At 37.0% G+C, this 25422-nt stretch overlaps 3 protein-coding genes across 4 annotated transcripts; all 3 read right to left on the reverse strand.

Annotated features, from left to right (window-relative positions):
- Positions 1 to 8190: 8190 nt before the first annotated feature.
- Positions 8191 to 13332, reverse strand: LOC114527657 (elongin-A-like). The gene is made up of 14 exons (XM_028549360.1): positions 13172 to 13332; positions 12216 to 12272; positions 11790 to 12101; positions 11069 to 11300; positions 10867 to 10959; positions 10722 to 10775; positions 10542 to 10596; positions 10430 to 10472; positions 10130 to 10231; positions 9940 to 10018; positions 9606 to 9812; positions 9211 to 9259; positions 8994 to 9065; positions 8191 to 8622 (listed from the first exon to the last, which is right to left on the reverse strand). The coding sequence occupies exons 1-13, from the start codon at positions 13241 to 13243 to the stop codon at positions 9032 to 9034; spliced, it is 1389 nt and encodes a 462-aa protein (XP_028405161.1). The 5' UTR covers positions 13244 to 13332; the 3' UTR covers positions 8191 to 8622; positions 8994 to 9031.
- Positions 13333 to 13481: 149 nt separating this feature from the next.
- On the reverse strand, positions 13482 to 20135 carry LOC114527530 (gamma-2-syntrophin-like). Its single transcript, XM_028549218.1, has 19 exons — positions 19937 to 20135; positions 19701 to 19838; positions 18071 to 18109; positions 17804 to 17857; positions 17461 to 17518; positions 17333 to 17376; positions 17042 to 17083; positions 16681 to 16741; positions 16538 to 16570; positions 16306 to 16361; positions 16085 to 16206; positions 15581 to 15707; positions 15460 to 15498; positions 15057 to 15173; positions 14905 to 14976; positions 14600 to 14678; positions 14366 to 14532; positions 14111 to 14218; positions 13482 to 13893 (listed from the first exon to the last, which is right to left on the reverse strand). The coding sequence occupies exons 1-19, from the start codon at positions 19943 to 19945 to the stop codon at positions 13792 to 13794; spliced, it is 1467 nt and encodes a 488-aa protein (XP_028405019.1). The 5' UTR covers positions 19946 to 20135; the 3' UTR covers positions 13482 to 13791.
- Positions 20136 to 21005: 870 nt separating this feature from the next.
- On the reverse strand, positions 21006 to 25373 carry LOC114527529 (dual specificity protein kinase CLK2-like). 2 transcript variants are annotated; one of them, XM_028549216.1, is made up of 13 exons: positions 25011 to 25373; positions 24122 to 24236; positions 23159 to 23219; positions 23010 to 23063; positions 22840 to 22905; positions 22658 to 22748; positions 22504 to 22579; positions 22326 to 22420; positions 21984 to 22113; positions 21827 to 21909; positions 21639 to 21718; positions 21460 to 21550; positions 21006 to 21244 (listed from the first exon to the last, which is right to left on the reverse strand). In XM_028549216.1, exons 1-13 carry the CDS (start codon positions 25269 to 25271, stop codon positions 21068 to 21070), a joined length of 1380 nt encoding a protein of 459 aa, XP_028405017.1. In that variant the 5' UTR covers positions 25272 to 25373; the 3' UTR covers positions 21006 to 21067. The 2 variants fall into 2 exon arrangements, with proteins under 2 accessions (XP_028405017.1, XP_028405018.1); XM_028549217.1 differs by lacking the exon at positions 24122 to 24236 and having other exon boundaries at positions 25011 to 25099.
- Positions 25374 to 25422: the final 49 nt, after the last annotated feature.

Below are 25422 nucleotides of genomic sequence, written 5' to 3' on the forward strand. Positions count from 1 at the left end.
AAAAAATCTGGCTGGTATTTCCATGTATTTTTAATATCAGAACATGAACACTTACACCTTTATCAAACTATTCTTTTTCAACAGTAATGCTCTCCTTGCTAAATTACGATTTTCTTTTACCTTTTATCGACAGCATTTTTAAATCTACCCAACAAGAACATTCCCTTAGGGAGCCCAAATGAAAGAAAACAACAGCATTAAAAAGTTTTTTTTAAAAAACTACAAAGCAAAGTCTTTGAAAGAATTGTTAACAAATATTCGCCTCAAGCTTTTTTAGAATTTGTCTTATTTTGTTTATTTTTAATACAACAAATACAGTCAACTGCAGAGTGATTATTTGAAAATCTTGAGCCAAGAGGAACCGGAGTACCGTTAAACCCTCTCATGCACAAAAACATTAAACACGATTCCCGTAGGGCACATCAATGCTGAAACAATGACATTACATTCATATACTATCGTTTTCAGAATTAACTTGGGCTGCTTGACATTTTAGTCCAGGAAAACTAGTTTGGATCGTGAATATAAGAAATTATGATGCCATACATAACAAGTACAAACCGTCTATTGTTTTCCTGCGGTCATAGGTTGACCACATAAATAAAGACAAAATTTGATCTGAGAAAACAGACTAAAAAGAATATTTATTTAATAAAGTTAAAATATCATCTCGTTGCATGTGCGCTGGTTCTAGAAGGAAGCCCCTTCACATGCAGTATAGGTGCAGGACCTAAGGATTTAACAAGCTCGCATGATTTGGTGGCTAAGTCGCAATGTCCCTATCTGGACAGAGATAAACGCAAATTACTCCAGTGTGTTTAAAGATTATCAAAGTACGCGCGCAATGCTATCGAAAATTTTGCGATGCTCGCCTATACGTATTCGGTAAATTTTTTACAAATGTTTAACGCGAAGAAACCTTGTTGATTACTATAAGTAAGATGTGCAGGACTATTTCTCTGGCAAGGACTACAGATAGCCAAGAAGATCACTTCTTTTTGGAATCACCAACATCACTTTAGCCGTTGGGATTGTCTCTTCGTTCTCATTGATACGCAACCATCTTGTCTTCTTAATTTTGAGAATTACCGAAATGATACGGATGAGGTGGTGATTAAGAGAACATCTTGAAGTCTTGAAGAACACTTATTCCACGTCTACAGTCACGTATCTGGCGAATGTGGTCGTTCTTTTATAAGCACCAGGATGAGGAAGTATTGCATTTCAATTTGGCTGTATCACGTCTTTCAAAATCAGTAAATCAGTAAAGCTCATCAACAACTCGTCAAAAATTATAGTCTAAAGCCGAAAGCTTTGCATGCTTTAATTGAAGAACACTGATTAAGTTTATCGCGACAAAGAACAGTGTTCCGGGAATTGAACCCAGTAACCGTGTGTACAAGTCAGCTTCCATTAGACCATTACGTTTTTTATTCTGAGTGCGTTTACGTCAGAGATTAAAGTCTACTGGGTTGCGAAAATATTCAAAACTTTTTATCGAGTGTAACGAGACTTACCAATTATGCGGGTATTAATTGTCAACAGAAATGTTTAGCTTTCATGCCATTTTACTCGTGAAAAGTTCAATTTTCGTATGGAAAACCAACCGTAAACACGGTTCCGAACACACGGACACTGTTTTTTTACGAGGGAAACCAGAGTGCCTGGAGAAAAACCCTCACCGAAAGCCGCGAAATCAAACACAAAGTACACAAGTTTGAGATTTTATTAAAACAAAGTCATGTATTACAACAAAGTGTGTGTGTGATAAAGATATTGAAATCAAGAGAGAGGAGACGGACAATTTTGGTCCTACTTTTATTAATACTTCACTAAACATGTATTACAAAGCGTGTGTGTTTTCTTTACATAGTACATCATTATTATACGAAGACATTAAACTATTATATCTAAAACCGGTTACAAAGTAGGTGCGTTTAAGATCATGTCATTTAAATCTATAGAACAGTGCAGGTTAAATGTTTGGCATATTTTAGTATAAAATTGTGCATGTCTTTTTACAGTGTGCTATTGTGTTTCTTAATGCTCAAGTCTTATCAGTAAAACTTGCATTCGTGTAAGTAAGTGTTTCTAAATTTATCTTGTATTTTTTTTGTTCTATTAGACTTAACCCACTAACTCTGGTACAGAGCTGAATAAAGCTTATGAGATCGATGATCTAATATTGTAATACATTAAAATGCCTAAGTTTCAGAGCACTTAGATTCAAGTTATACGTTCGTCCAAAAACTGAAATTATTCTGCTGACAAATCATAGGCAGTGTTCCTAATATTTTCGTTTTAAACTGTCAAACTGTGCATTTTCAAGGATCGAGTTAACTTGAAGATATTTCATGAGCCTTTATAGAAACAGCATGAAGGTATACACAATTGTCCTTGAAAACGTTATTGCACATTTTAGAGCTGAGGCATATAGCCAGAGCATGCTGCCCTAGTAGAAACAAGGTTTAGAAAAAATACAAGAAATAGACTTTATATTTTTGAGGCTGAGGCATATAGTCAAAGCAACAAAGTGTCGAAACCAAGTGCAGCATCGAATGTAAATATTTTCTTCTCAAAAAATTCAGTTAACATTCTTTAAACCAAGGGATATCCCCAAAGCAAGCTGCCCTTATAGAAACAGCACCAAGAGTACAATTTTTTCCAGAGAAACTGGACTAATACTTTCAAAACCAAGGCGTATAGCCAAAGCAAGCTGCTCTTATAGAAACAGCCCCAGGAGTACATTTTTTTCTTTGTAAAACTGGTTTAAAAACTTTTGGAGCTACGGCATATAGCCAAAGCAAGCTGCTCTTATAGAAACAGCAATGAAAATAACACTGCAACGTTATTAGATATCCCAACATACCTGCTAACACTTCGAACCACATAGCAAAGTCAAACAGTGCAAACAAAAAGTGGCGCCTTACTTTTCATAAGCACTGCTCGACGAAGCTAAATGATTGGAAATCTCACAGAGACCTTGGAAAAATAATAAAGTTACAATGCCACTGCCAATGTTCGTCTCGTAATTGATTTCTAACTATTGTAGAAATAAGGCATATATATCGTTATAAGATAACAGCATGCACCCCCCAACCATTCCTCCCCTTATTTTCTTCAAGTAAATTCAAATTCATTAATTGAGAGCATGTGTGTGTTAACTTTGATTGCATAAATTCATGTATTTCAGAATATAGCAAGACAGTATAAGATATGTCGTAAAATCAATGTTTCTGGCTTGAATATTAACTGCATGTAACCTTAAGTGAATGCAAGAGATAGAGATATAAACTAGAAGCCATTATATAGGCCATGGTTTGCATCAATGTATTTACTCGTGTGCGTGTCTATTTTATGTGCAACTACAAGATCATGAGGTATAGTGCATGATGTTTTGTATCTGTTCATATTTTGATATAAATCATGTTTTTTCATAAATACATACACAATATTATAGGTTCAATTACAAAATATAGTAAGGCAAGATATAATCGTATATTTACAATGTTTGCTGAGAAATCAGAAACGTAATTACATTCAAATAATTTTACAACCCCAGACCGAATAGTGACCCTATATAGTTATCATTTTACAATGTTAATTCCGAAAGCCGCAATTGACCGGATTTTAAGAGCCGAAGATGATTTCAATCAGGACAAGATAGAATTAAGAAATGGAAGAAAGAACCTATGGGATTATGTCTGCCATTTGTGGCTGTGATTTGTGTTAGTGTGCATGGCTTTTTAGCCATTTCTTATGTGAAATATGGGTATAACAATTGCGATATATGTTTAGTTTTAACAGGCAAATTATCAACCTAAACCTTAGCGCAGTCCTAAGCGCAAGCGAGCATTCCTAAGCGCAAAACCGATTCAAATATATAACCGAATTTAAGAAACGTTTGCTCACATGCATCATGCATTAGCTATGTTCCTGGTGGCCAGAACTTAGTTAACTGAATTTAAAACTTAATTTAACTTAAGTTCGTTAACTAAATTAGTTAACTTCGTTAAGTTAATCATGCACAGACTAACCCCTGCATGCACATTTTTTGACCACCAGGCTACTCTAACCTGTCGATGCTCGGGCATCGCTGATGCGTTGCTGTTTGGCGTCGATTTGGCGTAGTTATGGCGTCGAATTGGCCTACATTAGGCGTAGAGTGCCGTCGAGGTTGCCTACATTAGGCGTAGAGTGCCGTCGAGGTTGCCTACATTAGGCGTAGAGTGCCGTCGAGGTTGCCTACATTAGGCGTAGAGTGCCGTCGAGGTTTCCTACATTAGGCGTAGAGTGCCGTCGAGGTTGCCTACATTAGGCGTAGAGTGCCGTCGAGGTTGCCTACATTAGGCGTAGAGTGCCGTCGAGGTTGCCTACATTAGGCGTAGATTTGCCGTCGAGGTTGCCTACATTAGGCGTAGATTTGCCGTCGAGGTTGCCTACATTAGGCGTAGATTTGCCGTCGAAGTTGCCCTACATTATAGGCGTGGATTTGCCGTCGTTTTGGCTATTACTCATCAACCTGAAATAAGATTACAGAAATAAGCAAACTATATTTCTTATTGAGAAACACGCGTAAAATCGGGATTTTAAAAACAGCAACGTCTATAAAACCCCTCTGGGATTTCAAATATTTCCTTTCTTGCCATTATTAATATTCATATTCAATTATCATGCGGCCGTTGTCGTTCTTGACTTGAATCATAAACTCCCTATTGTTCGGTTTATCTAAAATGTTTAATTGCTTAATACTCACGTTTTATTATGAACAGGTTTTGTCGTCGTTTCAAATAGCTTGACCCGCTAAATCGCTACCTGCAATAAAACCAAAGGAATGCTTGTTATAGACAGCGATTTCAAGGATTTACCTTCGATAAAGGGAGCTTAAATATCGGGAGAAAACGTGCGGTGACTATTCAGTCGAGAGAACGCATGATGCCTGATCAAGCGTTTCAAGTTTTCCCATCCTATTTTGAATAGAATAGACCCAAAATTACCTGTTCATTTTAGCAACAAGTGTTGAAGAGCAGCTTTGGACTTGCCGTCTCTTTAAATGCGAGTCATCTCCGGGAATTTCAGCAATGGGTTTTCTTTCCCAGCTTATTTCTATATTCGGTTTGGTTTTAGCTTTTAAACTCCACCTGAAAGAACAAAAGGCAATGTTAGTTTACTGGTTGGTCTTTAGAACTCAATTCAAAGGTAATTGCTTGCGATTGGAGCAAAGGTTAGCGGCTCACACAAGATTTAGCGTATATTACCTTTCTCATATCATCAACAAGTCCCAAGAAAATGCGCAGACGTGCTCTCATTCAAGACGAGTTATCTTGGGCCATTACAGCCACAATTCATCGCGTTGAATTCGAGTCGTCTCGGGTAATTTCAGCTACGGTAACGGACTTCTTGCCCACTTCAATTCATTCATTCAGTTTGGTTTTAAGCTCTCGAACTCCAGACCTGGAAGAATAAAAGGCACCATTAGTTCCCTGCTTAGATCTTTAGAACTCAATCTAAACGTAATTTGTGCGCGATTAGAGCGAAGGTTAGCGGCTCAACGGTAAGATTTAGCGTATATTACCTTTCTCTTATCATCAACAAGTCCCCAGAAAAAGCCTAGACGTGCTTTCTCTTCAAAGGCGAGTTATCTTGAGCCAGTTCAGCAACCATTCATCGGTCGCCAATCTCTTGTTCACAATTTTTTACGGTTTAGCTTCGCTTTAATTCGTCAAAATTCTGCATGAAAAGAATAAAAAGCAACGTTAGTTTTATACACGTTTGTATTTGAAGCTGAACACAACACGAACACTACGAGAAAGGCATTACAAGACGTGAACTAAAGACACGTGGAACCTCTGCCCAAAAGCTCACGATGAAACAAGCTGATAAAACACGCAAAGGGAAAGGCATATTACCTGGTATTACACCAACGACAGTATGTCAGAGATAGTAAGCTTCTAATAAGCTTCTCTTCTGCTGAAGACGATAGCAATCTGATAGAAATTTCTGTTGAAATTTTCTTGGCATGGTGGAGACTCATCTTTATTCTTCGAAGACCAGCGCTGAAGTGATGTCTCAGACTGGAATCAAAAGCACATATTCATTTCACCCGCTCCTCGTGTCTTCAAAATAAAGTCATCCTATTGGCTGAACACTCCCGGCCTGACAGCTCAACAACGCTTCTGATTGGATGTTCATAGTAATTTAAATAATGTGATTAATTCTCTTCTCCGGAGCCAGGACATCAGAAAAGAAAGGAAAGAATTAATCATATTATTCAAATTACTATGCTCGTCCAATCAGAAGCGTTGTTGAGCTGTCAGGCCGGGAGTGTTAATCCAATAGGATGACTCTATTTTGCAACACGAGGAGCGGGTGAAATAAATATCTAGCTTTCTAGCTTTGATTCTACGTTGCCACATTGCTTGGGCGCTGATTTTCAAAAACAAAACCTTTTGAAATTACCGAATTCTTGCATATACGAAGCATATTGCTTGAGATTTTGGAATAAAAGATCAACCTATAATGCAATATATTTGATAACCATTCGCCGACGATTAAAAATAAGCTTGTAAATTTTAGTTTTAAATGTACTCAGCATGAAGGCAAGGTTTTAAAGTAGTGTCCGGGCCCCAACCGCAGCGGCTCGTTATTAAGGTGGCACCTTGTTTACCGGCCAGAAGCATTTTGCAAACAACAATCCAGTTAATCCTACGATTCCGGGTTCCCTACTATAGTTTTAACTAAGCGTGTATATAAACTATCAACTATCGACAATATCGCCTCTTTTGACCTCTCCTTCCTCAAAACGGTCGCGGTGATCTGACTACAAACCCTTGCGAAACATCATTCCATTGTGACGTCATAAATGCGATCATTAGCATACTCGGCGCAAAGCAAGTGCCTAATCAACGTCCATGCCCAAGCACGCACATGTTTCAAGCGCTTGAGGTACTTTCTTCACGACTGGTTAACCTTGTTCGTAGTTTATGCATTATGGTCTACTCTTCCAGAACACCCTGGATTTCTCAAAACAAACAATTGTAAGTAGTTCTTGCACCAAGATGACTTCGCATCAAAAAAGAGCAACTGTCAAAAAACTTCTCGGCATTTCAACCCGCAGAGCAATGGCCTTCATATGAACACACTAACTCTCCTAATGAAAGCCTTTAGGTCGAAGCGCCGAGATGTTTCTGTCTACTTTAGGCAGTTGTAAACAGATCATCCTTGCTGTAAAACTAATACTGCCTATGGCTTGATTATAATTCAGTGAACATCCAACATCCCACCAGCAAGGCTTGCGAAGAAGCAAACGAATAAGAGGATGGAAAAATACGAACAGAAATCCAAACGATGAAGGATTTAACGCGTACTTTCAAAGGGTGTTTGATAACGCGGAGTATGAAAGAAAGGACCAGGTACAGATGGAGGATGTTTTTTGTGCGTGCGAGATATAAGAGTATAGGTAAATTAAGGTGGATTGCTTGCAGTAAATCTACTAGAAATCTAGAAAAATACTTTCCTTTACCAGGACGAGATAAAATTAAACCAAGCAAAAATTCCAAACGTACATCATCAGACGAGGCAACATAGTGTACCAAAGGAGAGTAAAATATCAATAAATGAAATTAAGGTGAGGTTTAGGTCTTTAAGATAGCATCAGCTGGTTCCCAAGGCAGAGTGTTCGTATATGGTTATATCCCAGGCTTCAAGACTGGCCGTCCATTTCAACAAGCTATGCATGACATTTTCTTAATGTTTAAACGTTTAAGGTTCAGTTACAGCATAAGAATAGACGAAAACTTCACCGCAGTACATCACAGATATTGGGCTTTGAAAAACGGGGCAAAATACCAAAGGTGAGCGTGTCGTGCATGGATAAGCGAGTATTTCAGTCACAATCATTCGCAATAGGAAGAGTTTTACTTTGGCTTTGTAGAGGAATTGATTACACTTTTCATGCAGGGAACTTAGTGTTGATCATGTAAGCTCTTTCCTGAGGTTATTTGCATTAAGTTCTGGTCATGACAAGCAAGGTCTCTAGCTAGTTCACTCACTACCTTGAAATCACCTCAACAGTTTAATCTAACCGCACGATTGTCACGTTCATAGGTTATTTTAAGACGAGCTAAGAAGCAAAGAGAAGAGTTAAATCCAGAGCTGTTCGCAGAAAATTCAAGACCACTTAGGGTAAAAAGTTTTTTTATTTCATTCATTATAAATCAGATTCAATTTCATTGAGCAATTTCTATTTTACATTTGATTCATTAAATCCAAAATCTCGCAGGTTGCACCTTGCTGTAGCAATCACTTTGTAAAAGTTTCATACTTCTTTATGGGCGTCCACAAAGCATGTGGGCCCCCGTCCTCCATTTGTCCCCCGTGCCCTATCCTGATAGGCCTGACCCTGGATCGTGAGTAGATGTGCTTCACTGACCAAGCACAAACAGTTTTGATAGTCTTGTACTTGAATACGTATAAATGCCACTCAATATTCAAGTCAAACAAAGTTCAAATTTCCTGGTTCCAACATCAGCCGTTGAACATGTTATCCACTCTCACTCCTAATTATCCCCTCTCAACAGCTTACAAGGTCTTCGGCGTGTCTTTTGAACCAGTCCCACGCAGCTGGAAAGGAGAATGTAGCGTCGTCATCAAAGAAGGGAATTGGAGCAAAAATAACAAAGAATTCAGGGAGAAGCGAAACAAGGGTGTTTTAAAGGAACCAAAGTTCGATATTCAGCGAACGAGGTCAGGACGACTGGTCAAAAAAACGTACAGACTCTGTTCTTAAAAATGTGAAATGCAAACACAAAAATATTGAATGACATCATCAATAAAAGAAACGCAAAACGAAATTAGAGCGTTTTATTTCTGAGAAGTTTAAGTTCTTTTGGAGTTTGGAAAATAAGAAGAGTATTCGGCACGTCATCTTCAGAAGGGGCAAAGTTACGAGTAGATTACGACTACGACTTTTGAATACTAAGGAGAATGCTTACCTAATCGGTGATCTTTATCCAAGCAAAGATCTCTTTCATCACCTTCGTATGATCGACGAATTTGCTCTTGACCTAAATTTCAATATGAAAATAACTTACATTAAATCGTTCGCAACGGGCTGTTATGCGTTTTCGATCATATTTCGAAATAGTGCAATCTAGTAAACAAACAAGCGAAGTGTTCCTAACACTGACAGAAGATTGCTTCAAACGTTACCTATGCATGCTTCCCATTTGCTTCACTTTCTTCATCAAAGTTGTTTGCTCTGAAAGGAAACATAAATTTTCAGGAAAGCACGGATATTAAACTGCTGTCTTTTAGTGCTATGTTAAGCCTATTCTACAACAGACTGAGCAACAGTTGGTACACGCTTGAGAGCCAGAGTCTTCTCCAATAACGCACACAAGCTAATTCTTCTTAAAACCTAATTTCTCCACTATGGTCGACAGTAATCTAAACACTCAGCCAGCCACTGAGAGTGAGCTTACTGTATATAACAAAACAGCGACTACCAGAGACTTACAAACAAAGAACTCGATATGAAAATCAGCCAGCTAGGAAACAGTTCGACACATACAGACAACATATTCAAATAAAATCAACCAACATACTTGGTTTCCTAGCTGATACGATAGGTACTCTTGATGATGACGTCATTGCTGACGTGCTTGATGACGTAGACGATACTCTGGCGGGGCGAATGATGGATGGTGGTGCGATCACAAAACCACGCCCAGTGCCATGTTTCACCTGCCTCCGTCTCACCTGAGGGGGAGCCTTCGCTTGTGTGTGCACGTACGCCAATTTTACTTGTCGAACTGAAAAAAATGAATTGAAATTGAAAAAGAGTTCATCGCCTAAGTCTGTACCTGGATTAGCCAAGAGTCAGCGTCAAACTGGGATGCTCTTCCCAGGAAAACTACTCCACGTTTTGAAATAACAAACCTTGTTGTTTTGCGGCTTGTGAAGCCTTGATTTTCGCGTCAATTGACTTCAATTTCTTCTCTCGTCCTTCGTGTTTTTCCTGCCAGTACAAACGTATAGAAAGTCACATCAGAAACTCGCAGAAAGTGAGACGAAATGAGGCACATTTACCCCGGAGTAACTGACATGCAAATGGCCAGTGAAAACTCACCAAATACAATGCACGCCAGTCGTCATGTTTCATTGTGGAGGTTTCCTTAAAATCTCGTTGACAATGAACCTTCCATAACGGACCAGTGTCCTCTGTGAAATACTGAAAATATACGTGGAGAAAATATTCAAACATACCATTCATTGGAACGACCCTGGACTATTTTTTTATTACCCAGGTCGAGTATACCATATTCCAGTATATTTTCTTACCACCAAGGTCAAGTATATACCATATTTCGGGTATTATACTTTGGGTATAATTTTTGAAAATTCAGGTCAAGTCACTGAACCAACCTACCGGGTTATATTCTTCCAAATTCCACAATTGGGCCGGAGAACATCTAAAGAAAGGAGTGATTTATGTTAAAATATGAAAACCTTCTGTAAATTTGGCAATATTTCCTTCTTACTTGGCTAAAACTGGCTCCAAAATGTCAAATGGAACCCCGCCAGTATCAAACAGCGCTAGAAAATATAAAAAAATAACCGTCAAATTCATTGGATTTATTAAGATACTGAATTAGTCTAAATATAAAACTGGATTAGGAAGAATAAAGGTGATATAGATAATAGAAGGCTCCGTACATTACCTTCGACATTTTCGATTAAAATCTTGATACAAATCTCGTGCAACGAAACGACGACTGAAAGAGAATTGAAGTTGAAAAATCAGGGCAAAAAAAAGACAAGTCGGTTGCCAGTTTGATAGAAGTGGAAAGTGTGGTGTCTACAAACCTCCTGATCTGTTCGCTGTCCGTCTTCCAGAGAAGACTTGAGTCCTTGACTTTCTTGACGAAAGCAAGTCCGCAGGAATGTCTGTAGAAACGGCTGCAAATAAAAGATCTAACAGCTGTAACATCAACCTGTTTCCCCTCAATGATCCAGTGTAACTCCAGGAGAAAATTGAATGCATATAACTCTATCAGTTTTAAAATACCTTTTCGTTTGCGTGGCGAGGAGTCGTCTAAATAGTCCGGAAATCTTTGGGGAATGTAATTAGGTTGAATATCAGGCAGTAATGATGCGCCAATCTCTTCAGCGCTCGGCAAGGTAGGACTCGCAGGTTTTGCCAGCATTAACTCTGAATGTTTAGTCTTGAGTTTTTTCTTCGGACTGGAGACACGAGTTTCAGAAACGAAGCCAAGATCGCAGAGTTGCATCGTGCCTGTCTAGGAGGGAATATCGATGGAAGTATGGAAGTATTGAGCTTTGCACCATGGCAGTTTACAACACGCTACATTGCATTAAAAACCTGCTCAGTTTCCCCTCAGCCAGGATAACAAGGAAGCAGACGGTGGCGGGGTGTAACAATAACCATAATAAGCAATAACTAATATATCCTCTAAAATTACTCAACGCTAAATCCCCTCCCACAACTGATCTAGTAATAGATTCCCATACGCACAATATAAGATGCTTAAATTCTTATCCGTGATTCCTGGATATCAAAGACGCGCGAATTTGGTTGATTCAAAGAGTTTTTTCTTGCACACTTCTCACTTCGCGTTGCTTACGTGACCAGTGACACCACGTGACTCCCTGTGACACTCTCTCAAACACCCACCCCTTGGAGCGTCACGTATTTTGTGAAACGGAACGAAATTCTACAAAACGCAACGCAATAAAGCGCGACTAGAATTACAGCATAGAGCAATTACCTTTTGCTTTTTAACCGATTTATTTTCATGATGATCCGATCTTTTATCATCCTTCACCAATTTCTCTTTCTGTTTTACTTTCATCTCTTTTTTTGGGCTATTTTGTGAGTGTTTTGTTGGTGTTGTTGTGACATTGCAATGTTCTGTTTTAAAATCTGATTGTAGGGTATTCAATGGCGAGCCTTTTTTAAGTGGGCTACAATTTTCAACTGGAACCAAACTCTTCCATTTCTTGACTAAAGCTTTCGACAAAAGGGCAATGCTTCCTCCTCGTTTCCTCAAGTTATTTACAGATTTTCCTATGCCAGTAGACTAGAGAAGCAAGTTAGATGTCTTTGAAGCAGTGAAAATCTTCAGAGAAATATCAGCTAATTTAATTAAATTGCCAATTGATATCTCATATTATATGTCATAAAAAATAAATACCTTTAGTATTTCAAATCCAATGACTATTTCATCTAAAGCTCTTAAATATTTTAAAATCTAAAAAATAAATAACAATTAATTTAAATGACTAAAATTTTACCAGCTTATATTGCAAAAAATGAACCACTGCACGATTTTACAAATGAGGTGTTCAGTGTTGGCTAGGTTCATCGGTACTATTTGTCAAGAAAATGGCTACAATTTTGTTGTCATGGGTTTTGGAAGTGAGAATCAAGTGGGAAAAAATGATGGATGCAACTGAACAGGTTAAGAAGAGGCTAGCTAACCACATTAACAATACTTTCATTACCAAGCAGTCTTCAAATCATGCATTGATATTTAAACACATTCTGATATATTTCAAAATATCTTCACACATGGTTTGGGCACAGACGAAGGAGGGAGATTCGAGGATGTGGGACCAATCATCCACAATATTGTATTATTTGCCAAATCATAAAACGGATCATTTTACTTGTATGTAACACAAATATAAATTACGTTGTTCAATTAGGTCGTAGGAAAAAAAATATACACTTCCATATATAAGTGCTCGTATTGGCTCGACAATATACAACAGTCGCATGCCGGGTGGGCAAAAGAATGAATGGCTTGTCTGCTCTGATAATTTATTAATTATCAACTGTATATGGTGGGCAAACAGACTTTTCACTCATCAAGACAAACAAACTAAGAGTTTGTCTGTAATATTCATCGTCAGACGTACAACTATGCCTTTCAAACCCCAGTTCGTTCCCAGAAGGACGAATTAGTTATAGTACAAACCGAACTAGGGCTGAACTAAAATCTCTCATATGTACAAAAGCATACAACAAGAATTCAATTAAATTTTTGATAAATTCGAATGCCTCGAAATGTAAACAACAACAAATTAGAAAATTTCTACAGACAATAATTAAAATCAGAACGAAATTTTGCAACATTTCCACACTGACCTTATCTTCGTCTAAGGAATCACTGTCCAATTTCTTCTTAACTTTCATAATCGTCGCCTCTCCTCCGTCCATGTTTGTGGCAAAAGAGAACAAAGGCAAAATTGGAGCAGGTTTGAGTACAAATTTTGATTGTAACGAGCTTTATACTGTCGACAAAAATTATCTTTATTCTTTCTGACTCGTTGTTTATAACTTCCTGTAGACGACTTCCGGAAATGAACACTTCCGTGCATTAGCACATTGTGCGCTACCTTGCGCCTTAAATTTAGCGCGGATGTGATTATAAACAAAAAAGTACTAAAATAGCTCATAGAATTTAATACAATTTAAGCATAACGATTTCACCCTCACAATTTCTTTGGACATATTTGTTTTACATAACATCACTCTGTGTTTGAAATTGCATTAAAAGATTTGGCAAGTTTTACTTAATAGCCTTCCTATTTCAACCTTACATATTCGTCCATTGCTGTTTGTAACCCGAATGGCGTTTTGGGACAGTTTATATGAATGTACACTAGGGATCTAAGGTTAGCATTCCTTTTAGAAACGACTAGGTTTATACTTTAATGAGTCCCACACGAGGCTGGATTGATTTTTTATGGTCAGTAATCTATACTTCATAAATTTTTCAAAAATGCAGGGTCGATATCAGCGAGTTTGGCGGAATAAAACGACAGTAGAGCCAGCATGACCTCACGGATGTTGGCAAAATCGATGACCTGAAAAGGTAATAAAATAAATCTCAAACGTGGTGGTCCAGTGTAGGTGGTATTCTACAATAAGTTGTCGTGGTTTGTGTCTGAACTATCTGAGAAAGATATCTCAAACGTGGTGGTCCAGTGTATGTAGTATTCTACAATAAGCTGTCGTGGTTTGTGTCTGAACTACCAGAAAAAGATAGCTAACAATTAGCCATTGTGGTTAATATTTTCTTACTATTTCTTCAACTGGACCAGTTTCGGGTTTCAGCATTAAAGTAAGTTTAGTTCTTCCGTCGTCAGATGAGCCTCGGAGCTGTGAGAACTTGTGGTTCCAAAGCAGCGTCTGGAAAATGTTCAAGAAAAACTTTCAGCAAGCATGTTCACATGTCTCAATTCCAGTTCGCTTAAAAACTATTTTCATTTGCCCTCAAACACAAGATTAATACTGAAAGTTTTCGGCTACAAAGATCAGAGAATGTCCTTCAGGTACCTTGTCATCACCAGTGTATAATTTTAAACCTTCTTCGATATCCAAATGAAGTTTGACTCTTGTTCCCTTCCATGATCCAGGATATATTTTTACCTTCAATGTCTCGACGGCGGAGCGAACTGAGTTTATTATTTTCGTCGTCCAATCCAACAAGTCTCCGTGCGTATCTGTAAACAACAACTTATCAATTGTCTGCAAGGTGAACAAAATATTGCAAGTGCAAAGTTGACGTACCAACTGCAAAATAGTGCTTCTTCTTTTGAGTGTCAGAGATGGTAAAACAGTGCCTTCGTTTGTCGAGAAGATCATCTTGCTGGATAATGTTATGATAAAGATGGATAGCAAGGGAATGTTAGGATCATCTTGCTGGATAATGTGATGATAAAGATGGATAGCAAGGGAAAGTTAGGATCATCTTGCTGGATAATGTCATGATAAAGATGGATAGCAAGGGAAAGTTAGGATCATCTTGCTGGATAATGTGATGATAAAGATGGATAGCAAGGGAAAGTTTGGATCATTAGCCAGGTTTCACTAACCTTACAAACATTATGTTCAATCTCGATTAACGGATACGCAAATTCATGTCTAGACCAATCCCGCACTGAACTCTAAAACCACGCAAAGGAGCTGATAAGTTTACTCGAGTTTCACACAAGGCAAAAACGAGCCACAAAATTATCTTTCTTACAGGCGCTCGGTCAAACAATAACATCCTTGTTCCTTTGATCGCCAACATTTTTCTAAACCATGTTTGTCTCTGTCCTCGCTGATAACGACGTTCCCACACCCAGTTCATGAATACAATCTAAAACCATTTAAGAAATAAAACCAAACCTAACTAACCGATTTATACTGGCTATAGCTCAATCATTTCTAAACTGTTCTTCCTAGAGGCCCAGTAAGGATCATCTCTTATTGATCCAGTGTTACTACAGGAGGAAACCTAAACTAAACTAACTTTATTTATACTGGATAGTTCTATCAGTTCTGAACTGTTCTTCCTAAAGGTCCAGTAAGGATCATCATCTCGTATTGATCCAGTGTTACTACAGGAGGAAAATTGAATTCTTATTCTTAGAACAAAATCTCACTTGTTCGTCTTCAGAAAGAGCGGAATTTAACGATCTTATCTATAGGGAAATAAAACAACAATAAATCAGGGTCTCGTACAGGTAACTATTGTATTAAAGTTTACCAAACACAAGGACATACCATTTGGCGCGCTGAGATAATGATGTTATTCTTAACAGCTTTATACCAGACTGTAAGATCCTCGGGTTGGTTGCTAAACAATGTTACCGCTACCTTCTCATCCTTCGAGACCACTTCAAAACCATCTCTGAGAAAAACAGACAAAAATTCATTCCGAATTTCCCAGTCGTATGTGAGACATAATTAGAAAATTGAAGAAGGTATCATAAGGTATCATAAAATGCCAAAAACCAGTTGTGTTCAGGTCAGAGGAATTAGGAGTATTATGGTCTTTGAAGTTGTTTTTTTAAGAGTAATTATGTGAATTTTAGCTTCATTTTACAGGCTTTGTTAGTCTTAAACTTTGAGAGTCCTTATTCGTTCATATAGTGGATTTAAGTCAACATATTTGTGGATAATATTTGGATAATATCTGAAAATCTGCGAAAGCTAAATGCTCGCAAAGTGAAGGCGTTCTTGATAGAATAATAGCGAAAACGACAGAGCAGGAATCTTTTATTCCACCTTAAAGTATCTTCGCCTGTCTTGTATTGTGATAACGATGCCATGTCGAGAGGGATTGTGATTTCTTCAGCAGCGACCTCGCTCATGGATGACGAAGAACGGTTGGAAGACGTTTCTGGAGACTACGTTGAAAACATGAAAAACATTTAGGTTGTGCTTTGCAGTTCACACGGGGCATTTGGGTATGACGAATGGCCAGAATTTCATAGAAAATGACGTACTTTGTCAGAGGATTCGATTTCACTTGTGACTGATGAATCCTGCGATTCTTCTTTTCCTGAAAGTGTTTAGTGAAAATTCATGGAAATAGATCTGTTTCTTACCATTATTTTGACTACTTTGTCATATATATGAGCATGAAGTTTTAGAACGTAAATATTGTCTCAGATTCAAATTTAACAACAAACAGCATCTATTTGGTCAAAAAATACTTAGGAATAACTTAGAACTCACCAACCGAGGCTGCTTGTCTGAGATATGGAGTCACTAAAATATCAGAAAAAGACAACATTTAAAACATCTGATAATGATTCAAAATACGTATCTGACTGACTACCATTTGTATCATTATCAATTGCTTGTCATAAATTATATACCTGATTTTAAATGCTTTACAACTAGGGTCACACAATCTCCACCATTTTTCAATGCTTCCACCTTGAAGAAAATGCGGTTGGTTGATATTTACATAACAGAAATTGGCAAGGGATGATCAATGATCTTGCATCAAATGATATGGGATATCATCTCAGAGTGGCAGAGCTGCACAGATCTAGACCTACTCCTTGTTCAGACTAAATTTCTAATTTTCAAATTCTCCCATGACTGAGAGGGGATGCTATGAGGGGGGGGGACTGCCATGTCTTGCACAGAGCTACAAGCTATATTTTTAACACATACATGTCAACACATTTGGGTTGGCTATGCCCCTGGATAATGCAAGTAACTTAAACCTACCACATCATCATGTGTTGCATTTCGCATATCTCTTCCATCAACCTGATTGGTATAGACCGAATAATCAAAATACAGAACACACCTAAGAAATTTGAAGGATGGGGCAGTCCCTCACCTTGTGGGGAAAGGGTGATGGGCTATGATGTATGTATAAAACATACTTGAAGGTTTTCTTTAGGTAGTCCAGTTTCCACCCACTCTAATATAATAATCCTTTGGAATGTCTAACAGTGGGGGCACAGTAATTTAATAGTGGAAAGTGAAAAAAAAAAGCATTATTGGGACTTATACCTTCAAAATTATATCCCCAATGTTTAATTGTCCACACTTGTCAGCTTAATTGAACAATTTAGAGAAATAGACTTTAGGATTGGACATCTAAACAAGGCTTTTAAGCCATGAAGCCATAATTATCACACCTGCTTGACCTTTGTATATTTTAGAGATAAGCACAGGGATTTTGTTCTCTGAACCACCCTAAAATGGAAATAATAAATTTTTTTTTTGTCAATTTTCAATGCTGCACTGAATTTTCATCATACGCAGACTCCTGCACTCAATCAATGCTGAATTGGTATGCCAAGTTTTTTAATAATCAGAATCCTAAACTCTAAGAAACCTTGAATCTCCCCTGCAAGAACCATCAAGCTAATGACAACAAAAAACAGGATCAAATCCTGGTGATGATTTTCTATCTGCATATGCAAGGTTTTCACAGTTCATGCATGTGTTTTCACATAAGAATAGATTGACTAAACATACCTTTACACTTATTCCAAGACCACTGGACTCTCGTTTCAAAAGAACTGTTCTTTCCTACGCATATCAAATGAATTTAAATTGTGTTATACCAGAAGGACCTGTGCTCAAAATTAGACACTGCTAAGCAAGGCAAAACTTAATTGTATGTATTTAGTGTGAGATGCGCAAAAGCATTGCAGTCAAGTGCTCTGAATAGTGAATAGTAATGCACAAGTCTGTCTAAATGGACAATATATTGAAGCTTGACAGTCAGAAAAATAGGCAAACCTTCTCAACTGGATCCTTGTTGGAAGATGAGGATGTACCCTGGATTAATCAAAAGTGACACCATATGTATTTTATGATAAGAATTTAATATGGTAGTCAGTACTCATGGGCAAGCTGTTATGGTATAGGCATCTCTGACTCAGAGGTTTAAATTGATTTCTGTAATATGCAGTTGTCTGATTATAATTTCACTTCCGTTGCATTTGAAAGAATGTTTCCAGTTTGGCTCTACCAAACACAGTGGTATCTTTCATCTCTGTGAATGAGGTTTGATTCCTGCATTATATTCAGTGGTCTTCTAATTACACCTCAGTCACATATGAAAAGATTTAAAACTGCACATTTGCAACCAAAAAATAGCAGATCCATACTATGAATTCTAGATCATTCTATATCAACTCAAACCAATAAGGAATTGACCTTATTTCTATCAACATGCCAACTACAGTTGTTAAACATCTAATAATAACATTCTTGTTATGCAAATCCAAGGCTGGAGCATGGAGACTAATTGAACAGGACTTGAGGCATCTGTGACCAATTTACTTAAATCATTATCCATCCTACATAATTTACCAACAACCATTATAATTCTTGGCAAAAGCCATAGAAAACTGGCTGCAAACCAAATAACAGAAGACTTCAAGTAATTTAACATTCAATTGCTATGTCAGTAAATAATGGTATTTCTATCTTATCTGATTTTAAAACCAAAAATAATTAGCATGTTGAGCATGATACTTCCTTTATTAGCTTATAGACCTCGCCAGGAGGTCAACAGTTGCTAGGTTAATAACACATCTTCATTTTAACACAATGCATGTTGGTTTATATAGAATTTTATGTGTTTTGTTTTGGGGTAGAATCAGAATATTCCTATGTATTCATTGATGAAACCCAAATAGTTGTGAAAAATGCAACTTTTGTTCTTCTAAGGCAAGAGTCAAATGGTACATATTGGGTGATTCTTGATTCTCAAGCAATGCTTTTGCAGTGCTCTTTTGAGTTTTAAAGTCCACCTGCCCGCATCTTTAAAACACAACCCCCTAGTTTCTGGCTGGTTACTAGTTGCTGGTTACTTTTAGTATCTTACTTTGTCCATTTACAGATGATTTGAATGAATGGAAGAGTACTGTCAGTAATGGGTTAATATAAGTATCTGTCAGTGATTCTGGTTACCATAAGCTTTTGATGCAGCCAGATATGATACAATAATTCAGTTTTGTACTCTGACTAACACCAGATGGTTTTGCTTGCTTTTGATGGAACAACTTGGAATTCCATCGTTTTCGTATTTCATGCCTCAAATTTATTGAAATGAAATAAGATTTTGTCCTCGATAGTACATCGCAACTAGGGCGATTTTAGGTAATCCGCCTCCACAAAATAAAAATAACCTCTAGAATAGATCGCCCCGAAATTTGAGCGCAAATTGTACTTTACGATTGATTATTGATTAAAACAACACCTTCCTACGATGAGACGGATTTGTAAACAAAGTACAAGATAATAGGACTAATGCAATTAATGCAAAAATCCCCGTCGTATTTATAAACCGAAGACTTAAGATTATACTGCACACACGCTGCTGGTTTCACAAAAAAGCATAAAAATTAAACGATAAACATACATTTTTTAAAGGGCGACTTGTGCTTTTACGGCCAGCTTCGCGTCTTACAATCAGTTCGTCGTTGTGCAGCTCTACTCGAACCTGTTCAAAATCATTTGAACTTCCACTCTCCAGCATCAACATATAGCCGAGACGGGACTGAAAGAAGGAGAGAACAGACGGTAAACGGCAAAAAAGAACCGCAAAGTATGTCAAACATCAACACATACAAGACATGTTAACACTGATTGACCTACCTCGGCCATTATTTTGAAACTTATCAGGAACTTTAAAAGGCCCTTCGGGACATCTCGGCAAATATAGCACGTGTTTAAATACAATATCTACTTGAGATGAATTTGAATTTTTGATTTAATGCTTCAAATTCATGCAGAATATAGCGATAATGGTGACAGATAATTGTATATATTCCAGACTGCTCGCGTGTCAAACACTTTTAATATTTACCAGGTTTGTATCTCACTGCTGTGACGTGATTGGCTTATAGGCGGGGTATATGGTCGATATAACACCCCGCCAAATTAAAAATAATTTTAATTAAATCGATAATTGGTAGCGGCTTTGAGCAATTTTGAACGCCTTTCACTATGAAAGTGTGAAAATTAAAGTCTAAATAAGCTACCCGTTGAACTTTCATTTTCAAATTATATAATCTTTCACTCACATTCAATCACTTTTAACCAACCTATTTCATTTTATTTCAAAACTTAATTTTTCATTTCAAATTGACTGAAATCTGTCACAATTAAGGAAACAAAGATTCTTTGAAACAAACAAAGTACTTCCTGGAAAGTATATGTGAAGTACTTAATCATTGCTTATGTAAACGTTTCAAAGTGTTTACAACAATTTCAAATCATTTGCATAGTATGTTTTTAAAAAATCAAAGCAACAAGTTGTAGTTCTTGCCCAACAAATGAATAAAAACATACAAGATATTGAAAATATATAAATTTTTAATGCGAATGTATTTTATACAAAATAGCAGCAATCTTACATGTGTTTTCAGAAAGCAATATGTTGTAAATAATTTTTGAATGAGGTATATACAAAATATTATATTTGGTAGGAAAAAATAATATTTATATAGAGTAATTATAGATCAAGTCTTTGTCAGAATGTCAATGGATTATCTCGTCAGATTCCCCACCAAATTGCATAATTTCTTATCCCATTTTCTATTTCACCCAATTGTTAAATTAACTATTCTATTCCAGTTCATAATTTTTAGTCAAAACATCCTGGTTTTTTGTACTATGTTCCCCTTTTCCCCAACAAAACCAAGAAATTTTGAATGGTTCTTTTAGATCTAATCCTTTCCCAAATACTACTTGCTATCTCATTCATCCATTCATTCAGGCCTGATGTCACCTGCTGGTGCGTGGTGAACTACTGTCTGTTCTGCTGGGGGAAAACATTTTATCAAAGAACGGGTGGTCCAAAGCCTCCGCAGCTGTTATTCTATTCTCAGGTTTATATTCCAACATACACTCCAGAAGGTCGAAGAATGATCTGTGAGATTCATCCTTGCTTGAAGCATATTTCTAAAACAAACAAGAAGTTTAACAAAATCAGATTAAATCATCACCTAGAGATGAATTTGGTTATGCTCTACATCGGTACTTTACTCAGTCTGGTAGCAAATGATTTTACTCATCAGTAGACAAATACATCTAGTTATTGAGTCACAACACCTCACCTCTCAATTGCATTGGCAAGGTAATCTTATTTTTAAAGTTAGTTTACATGAATTACTCACCCGTAATGGTTTGCAGTTGTCCCTAACGTATTTTCCATCGCTGTTTCTCTCATCCCAGTCTAGTCTTCCATTGCTGAAATACTTCGTTTTTCTACAAATATACAACACACTCATAACCACAGGAATCACTAACTTCATCGTAATAAATATCTCTGACCCACAGGACTCAAAGAATATACCTTGATTTCCAACACATTGATGAGGGCAGTCGTCCCAAAATTCTTTCCATCATAGCAAGATGTTCCTTGTTTTCATGCGTCTAAAATATAATCAAAATGACAGAAATTAGAAAGAGATGTAACATGGACAGCTTTATCAGTTCTAAAAATTTTATCCAAGTTCTTAGACCCCAGTACAATATTTCTACCTGAAACAGGGTAAATCCAGTGTATAACTCAAACATGATACATCCAATGCTCCAAATATCACATGGGTAGCTCCATCCCAGTTCTAAGAAGACATACAAAGAGATAAATCATTGTTCCACACTCTCTCTGGTACTGAAAAACACCGATGATACTCACCAAGGACAACCTCGGGTGCTCGATAGTGTCGAGTCGAAACGGTCCTGCTATGGTGCTCATCTTCATATGTCGCTGAACCGAAGTCAATAACTTTGATATCAGTTTTACGGACAATTCTATCTTGTGTGTTCTGAAAATAATTTTAGATTTTGTATACAAGATTTTAAATAATTAGATACCCCATTTCCTTTTAATTACTAGAACTCTACTTTTTAGTTTTTTTCTGCCAAAGGCACAACTAATCTTGTCACAATTTCACAGGAGAAATACAGGATAGCTCTAAACTGTTCTGTTCAAAGGTCATCATTCATCTCTTATTGCTAAGACCAGCATCTCAATTACCATTTGCTCGTTGTAGTAAAGATCATACGAGGAATCGACAAATAACATGTTCTCCGGCTTCAGATCAGTGTGACATAGCGACATTCCATGAAGAACTATGTACAGTAAGAAAATCATAAATCTTAAGAAAATTCCTAGAAATATACAAGAGAACAGAGGAACAAGTTTCTGATCTCACATCTTATTGCTCCAGTTAACTGGTAGGAAATATGTCGCACTTGATCCAAAGGATATCCTTGGTACTTGTTATCTTTCTATATAACCAGAGAAACAAAGATTTTTTGACAATTTTGTAAATCGAAGCATTAACAGATGGTCGTACCAATACCTACCATAAATTCAAAAACACTGAGACCCAATCTTTCAAATATCAGACACACATGACCATGGTAATCAAACCAATCCACCAGCATGATACACAAACTGTAAGAAATACCATCCAGTTTAATTTTAAGCATTAGGTGTACTAGTAATATATCATAGATCCAAGTTTGTAAAAGACAAAAAAACTCACTTCTTGTCGTTAGATTTGTTCTGACGGATCTTTTCCAGAACCTTAATTTCAATCTTTGCAGCCTCCCTAAAAGACAGTCAGTTATATAAACAGGTTTTACCCACAACTATTGTTCCATCCATCCATTATGTTTCTGGCAACAAAAATGTATATCACAATCAAATCATTACCTGTAGCGATCAACATTCTTTATAACCTTCACAGCAACATTTTGCCTCCTAATACTATACCAATTAAAGAACAATTAGAACTTGTCAAATCACAAATTAGAACACATAGTGTTTTAGCATTTTTATAAACATTTCCAAGCAAAACCAACCTGTCATAACACTCTAAGCACTTGGCAAATGTGCCCTCACCTAACATGCCACGGATCTCATCTAAATAACAGAAAGAATCAAGTTAAATCTATTGCGAAAATCCAATAAAATTGCCTTCTAAAAATTGAATGAAAACCAAGCTGTTGTAGGCATGCATGCCAACGAAATGCACAATGTTCTCCAAGTCAATATATGACACATACAACTGACAATCACAAGTAAAAGTGCTTAGCAGTGCTGGAGCTTTTCCAAGAGAAAGATATTTATATCTGTGTAGTGATATTTCACTTCAAAGTCACATTTAGTTTTTCTAATATTGGAAGCCTTTTGGGAAAATGTTTGCAAACTCTATAATCTTTCTTTATATTTGTAGTTTGCTTGTGGAGTTTGTAAAAAGGAGCCTAGACAACATATGACAACAGTCATGAATAAAGCTGAAAATGCATATATTATATGGTTTTTACTTCCATATTATTGTTCATGTTATCATGAAGAACTTGCTGTGAAAATGTCAGACAGTGATCATAAAAATTCAGGTTAGTATCTTGCATCTTCTTGTAGTGGCAAGAACATCTGCCAACTAAATCTTCAAAGGTAATTTTCATCTCATTTTAATGTCAACAGACATCAGAAAACTGCAGAACGCTGTGTTTCAACCGCATCTCAAACTGACCTCAGGCTTTGTTTGAGAAAACCATTTGCAAAGACTGCTCAATTTCGGGATAATAATGATATTACGATTCACAACAGCAAATCAGATGTTTTGATATTCTGAGCTAAAAGGCATTCATTGACATTGTGACAAAGTCCTTTGGGCTCAAAATATGAAGTGATTCATTTCATTCTTTCAGGGAACTTAAAGTCATTATCATTATTATGACCAAAACAAGCACTAGCAAAAGGCAACTCAAAACTATGTAAAGTTACCACCAAGCAAAGAGAGTATTGAAAGAACTTAATACATCTTGAATGCAACCAATCGCCAGGCTTGTACTTTAGGTGGCCATCTTGATCATCTTGTACGGTTTCGTATGTCTCATCTTTCTTCTCGTTCTTTCTTCCTCTCCGCTTCTCCCTCTGAGGTTTTCAACGGTTTTGCGAAAACGGCCAACATTTCGGTAGCAATCATGCGATCGAATTTCATTCACGTCCATTTGATCGAAACAATTTGAGTGTCGAATTCAATTCAGCATTTCATTCAGATTTTTCAGATATAGAAAGATAGCAAATACACACAGCAGCGCATGTAAGTTTTTTCCTCCCAATGTGCGAGATTATAGTATTCATACTTTCCTACACATTCTACTCGATTAATGCTTGCGAATCCACTCTTTTAAGCACACACATTTAACATGCCCAACATTTGGGTCATTTTAATAATTGCAATTTTATTATTGTGCACCTACCTTGTGGTCTCAATATGGTTAATATGGTACCATACATTGGACATGTTAAATGCAAATGGTCCAAATAAATTATATTTATCAAAAGTGAACATAGTTTGCTGACAACAAACCAATTTTTACGTTTCTGGTTTACTTTCTGGCTATCCAAACTCATTCATGCAAATACTAAGCCAACCGTAGGTACTATAATTTTCACTGACCGTTTTTGAATGCAACATTGTTTTAAACCAGAAATCTCACAAAAATTTTAAAAAGCACTACATTTGCCGATAAAATGACTTCAAAGCTATTTTTCTAAGCCCTAAAGTACTCAACGCGCTTTCAACGTCTCTTAAAGTCGACTTTTTACAATATTTCACGGTCGAAAGAGCGCTTGAAGTGACCAGATCTATAATAAAAATCGCGAAATATTTCGCATTTTTTTGCAAGAGAACAATTTACTTACGGAATATTCCGACTCAGATCGGTCTCTTCTTCTCCGCCTTCGTTCACTTCTACTTCTACTCCTTCGAGGCTTTCGTAGGCTTCTGGTGCTGCTTTCACTGTCCCCATTTAAACGGCGGCTACGATAAGTACTTCTACTCGAAGTTGTACCATGGGGTGAACTACGACGATGCCTTTTTCGTCGATAGCTTGAAACGCTATCCTCATCCGAACTCCCTTCGCGTCTCCTTCTCGAACGAGGCATCTTTGCGTCTAATATCATTAAAAAGTTTGAGGTTTTTGCCGTTTAAAAAACGTAAAATCTCAATCTAAAACGACACGTTCTCCTAACAATGGCCGCTCTTATCCTCCGATATTTTTTCTTCCAGTGATTTGCAAAGAAAACATTTTACAACGCTCATTCCTATTGGTTA

The sequence above is a fragment of the Dendronephthya gigantea genome, unplaced genomic scaffold (assembly GCF_004324835.1).
Source record: "Dendronephthya gigantea isolate DGI-Jeju-01 unplaced genomic scaffold, DenGig_1.0 000045F, whole genome shotgun sequence".
NCBI lineage: Eukaryota > Metazoa > Cnidaria > Anthozoa > Malacalcyonacea > Nephtheidae > Dendronephthya > Dendronephthya gigantea.

Bases quoted from the DNA above. Each gene is read 5' to 3' on its own strand.
- LOC114527657 (XM_028549360.1), bottom strand. From the start codon at position 13,243: ATGGACGGAGGAGAGGCGACGATTATGAAAGTTAAGAAGAAATTGGAC. The intron at 11,301-11,789 runs GTAATTGCTCTA...ATTCCCTCCTAG, and splicing joins AATCGGTTAAAAAGCAAAAG to ACAGGCACGATGCAACTCTG. The intron at 10,019-10,129 runs GTGAGTTTTCAC...TTGTACTGGCAG, and splicing joins ACTGGCGTGCATTGTATTTG to GAAAAACACGAAGGACGAGA.
- LOC114527530 (XM_028549218.1), bottom strand. The intron at 16,571-16,680 runs GTATATAATTTA...CTGATATTTTAG, and splicing joins TGTAAAGCATTTAAAATCAG to TGACTCCATATCTCAGACAA. The intron at 16,207-16,305 runs GTACGTCATTTT...TTTTCAACGTAG, and splicing joins AAATCGAATCCTCTGACAAA to TCTCCAGAAACGTCTTCCAA.
- LOC114527529 (XM_028549216.1), bottom strand. From the start codon at position 25,271: ATGATATTAGACGCAAAGATGCCTCGTTCGAGAAGGAGACGCGAAGGG. The intron at 21,719-21,826 runs GTAGAAATATTG...ATTATATTTTAG, and splicing joins CTGGATTTACCCTGTTTCAG to ACGCATGAAAACAAGGAACA. The intron at 21,551-21,638 runs GTATATTCTTTG...GTATATTTGTAG, and splicing joins TCAATGTGTTGGAAATCAAG to AAAAACGAAGTATTTCAGCA.